The sequence below is a fragment of the Thunnus albacares genome, chromosome 4 (genome assembly GCF_914725855.1).
Source record: "Thunnus albacares chromosome 4, fThuAlb1.1, whole genome shotgun sequence".
Lineage (NCBI taxonomy): Eukaryota > Metazoa > Chordata > Actinopteri > Scombriformes > Scombridae > Thunnus > Thunnus albacares.
In genome coordinates this window covers 16,532,661-16,538,698 of record NC_058109.1, presented here as the reverse complement: position 1 = coordinate 16,538,698, position 6,038 = coordinate 16,532,661, and the positions used below count along the sequence as shown (strand labels likewise).

Below are 6,038 nucleotides of genomic sequence, written 5' to 3'. Positions count from 1 at the left end.
GAACCAAAAAGGAAAATGCTGAAAAGCTTGCCAATAATCAAATAAACAAACCCACCCACTTCTGATTTCTTTCTTTTCTTGTTTGACATCATTGACGTACACTTCTGATAAATGTGTGCACAGGCAAATACATGCAGTCTAAAAAAAGAAAGACAAAGACAAAAGAAAGGAGGAAAGGTTACAAGGTTCACAAGTCAGGTTCAAGAGAAACCAAACAATGAATCAATTTCTTTGCATTCTTCATCTATCATCCATTTAATGATAAATGACAGAAAAAATCTGCACCTCAACTCAAAAATGCAATAATATTGAAATACTTAAATGAAGTCACATAAGTCAGTAAATACAAACAAATGACTGTTATAATACTCCACACTAATAAACATAACTCGAACCTTTTGAATTTTATGAAACATCACTTTTAATATGAATAGTTCACAGAGACCATTGAAGAAACAAGAACTACTGTACAATATGCAATATCTGAAGTTGCTACAAGAGGTCCATCCAACGAGTCAGGAAACAAATTGATCAGTTCTCGTTCCAAATAACTGTGACTGATCCTTTTGTCCTGGACAGTGACACACAGTCCCCAGCTGTAAGTCTCACACTTCAGCCTGCTTCTGTCCTTCCTCCGGACCTTCCTCCGATTCTGTCACTGTGTCTGTTGGCTCCATTTGGGCTCTGCGACGCTCGGCCTCAGTTATCGTCATGGGATGCAGAGGGAAGAACCCTGCCAACCCTGCAGAAAGAGAGAAATAAGAGGAGAAGAATACATCTTTCATTACAGAGTCGTTGCCCAGGGTTGCCAAAATGTTTTAGGAATATTTAGGTAATACATTGTCATTTTAAAGAATAGGGCTCGCAATTTTCTACCTCTTGACTTTGTCTCTAAGTTCTTTGAGAAATATACAATGTAGTACAAAGTCAAGAGGATATGATATATAGCACAACAAGCTAGCAAAGCTCTGTAAATGGAACAGAAACGGAGCAGTTTCGAAAACAAACTGACGTGACCATAATCTTCATGGTGAAGGAACATATCACCGAGTGCTACGGAGTTTTTGTTTTGTAGTTTTTGGACAACGGAGCTCTACGGCACAAAGGAATATGATATATCAGGCTTTGGAGATGCACACAATACTTTTTAATAGGATTGTTCATTGTTGGTTTGGCTCTGCACATGAGATTTGTTGAGTAAGTAAGAATAAGAAAAATATTGAAAATCAGCAGCCTTATTCTTTAAGATCATTTGAAATCCTTGAAGCCCTTCTAAATTTAATTGAATGATAAACATGTCATTACCCCAACTTGTGGATTTTTGGAAAATCAACTGAGTGATGCATTAGAGGCAAGTCAAAGATGTCAATTAAGAGTCAATACAAAGAAGAATATCTTTACATGAATATTGCAGAAAAGGTGGAGGTACTCATTAAAGCTATATGGACCTCCTTGATTAAACAAATTACTATGACCAACACAATTCTCTGAACAGGTCAACAAAATAAAATTGTGCAATGTTGATCCACCTTAAAAGAACATGTTAACACAACACTGAATACACACCTAGAAGTTTGGCCACTGGCTTTGTGGGATGTGCGCCACAGCCGATCCAGTACTTGATTCGGTCGTAGTTGAAGCTGACAAGTTTCTCGTTGTAGATGTTTGGCAGGGGGTCATATGAGCCCAGTTGTTCTATATATTTACCATCTCTTGCCCTTTTATTGAATGCTGCCACAATGCGATAAAAGGGTCTGTTTGCTTGTTTGTGGCCTGCAAGAGCAAATCGGATGACAACATACCCCCCGTGGTACTTCTTCAGCAGGTGTGATGCTGCAGAAGGAAATGAAAGGACAGTAAGAATTGACTGAGAGAACAAAATGAGTATCTTGTGATTGTTAAACACTTCTCTGCATCAGTGAAAGGTTCATAACCTGCTTTTTCCATTTTGTGTGTTATCAACATTTAGCCAAGTAAAGACTGTACTGTCAAAGGCCTTAACTACGTTGTGCAAGGCATTTTCTGAGAAGATTTTTTTTTTATAACAGCTAAAATAATGAACTAATTGATAATTATATTCACTGGGAAACTAAATGGCAAGTTTATCAATGATTTAAAACTCATAATTAGATGCAACCCAAATTTTGACAGCATGAAATCCTGTTTACACCACAGATGGATTAATTAATTGATTCCATGCTGCCCCACTCACAGTTTCTTTGAACAAGATGGAGGGAAGAGAAGTGAGGGGAGGAGCAATATTACCACTTGCTTTAGGTTAGTGTTATTTATTTTAATTTTGAGTCTTATACTCTGTCTATTGCTTTCTCTTTTATTGCAAAGTACTTATGTCTGCATTAGAAAGGTGCTGTTTATTAGGTACACCAAACAAAAACTGATGTAGTTTGATCTGATTTATGATCTGATTTACCATAAAGTTGAATCAACACCTCTCATAACCATCATAACCTTTATGAGGGTAGGATTAAGCTTACCTTTGTTAGCTTTATATTTTGCAAAAAAAGTTTTGCAGAATTGCTACAGTAAGCAGACGGGCTGACCGCTCAGCCCCTCTCTTCAATCAGCTCAAGATCCTGACAATTTTTAACATAAACAAATACCAAACCTGCATTTTCGTTTTAAAAATTTTGCATCAGTCTGCTTCACTTCATATTTGAATATAAATGGCCTCTCTCTCTCTCTCTCTCTCTCTCTCTCTCTCTCTCTCGTAACGAGTTGACTTAACACAAGTGTGCTTCAGTGAGCGTGCGCACTCAATGGCATACACGCTCACACACTCACGTACACACTCACACTCCCACGTACACTAAAACACACACATCCTCATTACATTATTTTATTTCTTTTATTTCTTTTTGACAGCTTGATTTATGCTGCCTACTTTATGTTTGATTTTTGATTCTGTAGTTGCTTGTTTGCTTATTTTTGTGGATTACATGGCTTTTGTATTTACTTATAATGAGTAATGAGGTGAGATTCCTTCCATAAGCGTATAGGAGTTTTCTAACTCTCACCTGCACAATTTATTTCATTTCTTTTGTTATTGTGTTTGCTGCTATGCTATGTTATGTTATGCTGCTTTGTTTTACTGTGCAAATAAATACATACATACATAATAAATAAATGTATTTATGATATGGTTGTAGCTAGGTGTATTCAATAACCTGGCAACTGAGTGTATATTTAAGTATATCATATGTTCATGTAGAGCTGAAGCAATGACTTGATCACCTGATTAGTCAACAGAAAATTAAGATGAAACGACTTTGAAAAGTGAGTATTCATTACTCTTGCTTAATCATGCAAAATGGCAAATATGATATAATTCCATCTTTTCAAATGTCAAGAATTGCTCCTTTTGTATTAGTTGTAATTGAATGTCTTTGGATTTTGGACTGTTGGCCAGACAAAACAAGTGAGTGGGCTCTTCTTTAAAATATGCCTACAGCAAATGACATTTCGAAAGCTAATGTGTTTTGACTGTTGAGAAAGCAATGTGTAGCAAAGCTCTCTATACCTGCTGCTTATGCTTAATGTAATACTTCTTACAAAATACATGTGAAACATGTAGCTAAAAGTATTACTTTAGATGTTATATTTATTTATCTTGATAAAACTCTAAGCCAGGACCTGCTGACAAAAACATCAGGATGTGAACACCAGTCTGTGCCTAGAACTGAAAAAACTCAGAAAATTAAACAATTGTTTCACAACACGTACACTGTGTTGAAGGTATTTCCAGAATCCCCCAAATCCTCTAACCAATTGGAAAAAAAAGTTTTTTTTAAAATAGTTTTTAACCCTTTCCCAAGTTGTGTAACCCTTTTGCCAGATCCAAACGAAGTTTCAAAAATGACATATTTCCTACTCAGTTTCTTCATCACCAACTAAAATATCAATATAAAAAGAATATTATCACTTATATTGGCATGTAAAGTATTGTGTAAACGTTTCAGGCAGTTAAGACGTTTGATTCTTATACATCATGCAATACATAAATAAAAACTATTCACAGCATTATTTTTGAAAGCACTTTACTTTTAGTGCCTAAAACATTTGCACAGTACTGTATATTGATGTTTCCTTTCAATATTTTATTGTTTTTATTTTGTTCACACTACATAATGTCCTGATATTGTATTTTACAAAAAACACAAGGAAATGCCATTTCAGGCTACCTGGATTATGAAATACAGGTGCAACTTGAGAATGGTTAAAAATCTTTTATCGTGCAGCAAAGACAATATTTTTACATTTAGATGAAAGAGTCTTTGATTTTGGAAAAACCATCATAACAGTTTTATTAAACAGCCTTATAGGTTTCTCATCGCCAGATATAAGTTTTTCAGAAAAAGGGGGATGTGTAACTAAGTAATACAAGAAAAACACGATCTGGGACCAAGTGTGTACTTACATAGATGGACCATGATGCTAGCTGAATAATCCTGCAACAAACAAAAAGTCACCTTTAAAACAAAGTGTATATTATATTTAACTTATACACAACAACATCAGTAAGTCTCATATTGTTGCACATGTATTACAAGTGGTGGAAAGTAACTAAGTACATTTACTCTGTACTGTACTTAAGTCTTTTGAGATACTTGTACTTTACATGTGCATTTCTATTTGATGCTACTTTATACTTCCACTCCACTACACTGCAGAGGGAAATATTGTACTTTCTGCTCCACTACATTTATTTGACAGTTTACGTACTTTTCAGATGCAGATTTGACACAATGGATAATATAACCATATAACGTCTTACAAAAAGCAGTGTATAGTCAGGGTCACATTTCAGATGTCTATCTGAAAGTTGTTAACAGCTCCACCAAATAGTGATTTTTCCCTCTAAACTTCTCACATGGTTTCATTTCAATCAGAATTCAAATGATCCAATATTTCATAAAAAATCAAAGATTAGAGGTGATCCTTTGGAGGGACCCCGACCCCTAGGTTGGGAACCACTGGATTAAACTCGCTAACTGTATATAAACTAGCTCCACCTCAAGCAGCTACAACAGTAACATGCTGCTCTAATACTGATGCTTCAGTATTAATAATCTAATGATGTCATATATAATAATATATCAGTCAGAGGGACCAAACCACTACTCTTACTGCAATACTTTAGGTAGATTTTGATGCTTATACTTAAGTATTTTTACTACAGGACTTTTACTTGTAATAGATCATTTTTACATTGCTGTATTTGTACTATTACTTAAGTAAAGGATTTGAATACTTCTCCCAACACTGTTTATCACATCGACAGTGAAATAAGGGGCTCTCCGGAGCTGCTGCTAACGGCTAACTGCAACAGTATCATCTGTTTAGAAATAAGCCAAATTTGGCGGAATACCTTTCAGGACGTTGAACGAAGTAAAGCAGAATCTTCCCTGTTTTTTATTCGCTGGAACAGATGATATTATTAACGTTGTTTCATATATGTCTCAGCAGGTGAAGTAATGTCACATTTGTCAGTGCGCAGCCATGTTTAAACAGGAAGTGACATATGTGAATGCATCCTCGGATTATTGCATTTCCGGGACGCAAGATGGCGCTGCTGCACCGCTCATTACTTGTACAATGCATCCATGTACTCATACTGTGCAAGGATGTTAACATTTCCAATGTAAACGTTTATGTTTAAGTCTGAAGTAATTTCTGACTCGTTACAACTATTTTGATGAATTAATGTCAGCTTTTAAAATGTCTCTTGGAAATTAAACACAAGTTTTTTTTATACTTTTCATTTTCATCTCTTTTGGTCAGAGGTGGTATAAGTACTCAGATTCTTAAGTAAAAGACAAAATGAAACTGTAAAAAATAATCATTTACAAATAAAAGTTCTGCATTTACTATTTTTACTCAAGTAAATGTACAGAAATATTACCAGCATGCCAGATATACTTTAAGTATCTAGAGTACAACTCATTATATAGAATGTTAGGCATCTATTATATATTATAGCTACAACATTACACTATTAGATTATTTTTATCAGAGCTTTA

The 6,038-nt window shown here is 35.0% G+C and overlaps 1 protein-coding gene across 1 annotated transcript; it reads right to left on the bottom strand.

The window, feature by feature from the left end:
- Positions 1–226: 226 nt before the first annotated feature.
- mrps16 (mitochondrial ribosomal protein S16) lies at positions 227–5,553 on the bottom strand. Its single transcript, XM_044349923.1, has 4 exons — positions 5,387–5,553; positions 4,436–4,466; positions 1,567–1,833; positions 227–742 (listed from the first exon to the last, which is right to left on the bottom strand). The coding sequence occupies exons 2-4, from the start codon at positions 4,446–4,448 to the stop codon at positions 606–608; spliced, it is 417 nt and encodes a 138-aa protein (XP_044205858.1). The 5' UTR covers positions 4,449–4,466; positions 5,387–5,553; the 3' UTR covers positions 227–605.
- Positions 5,554–6,038: the final 485 nt, after the last annotated feature.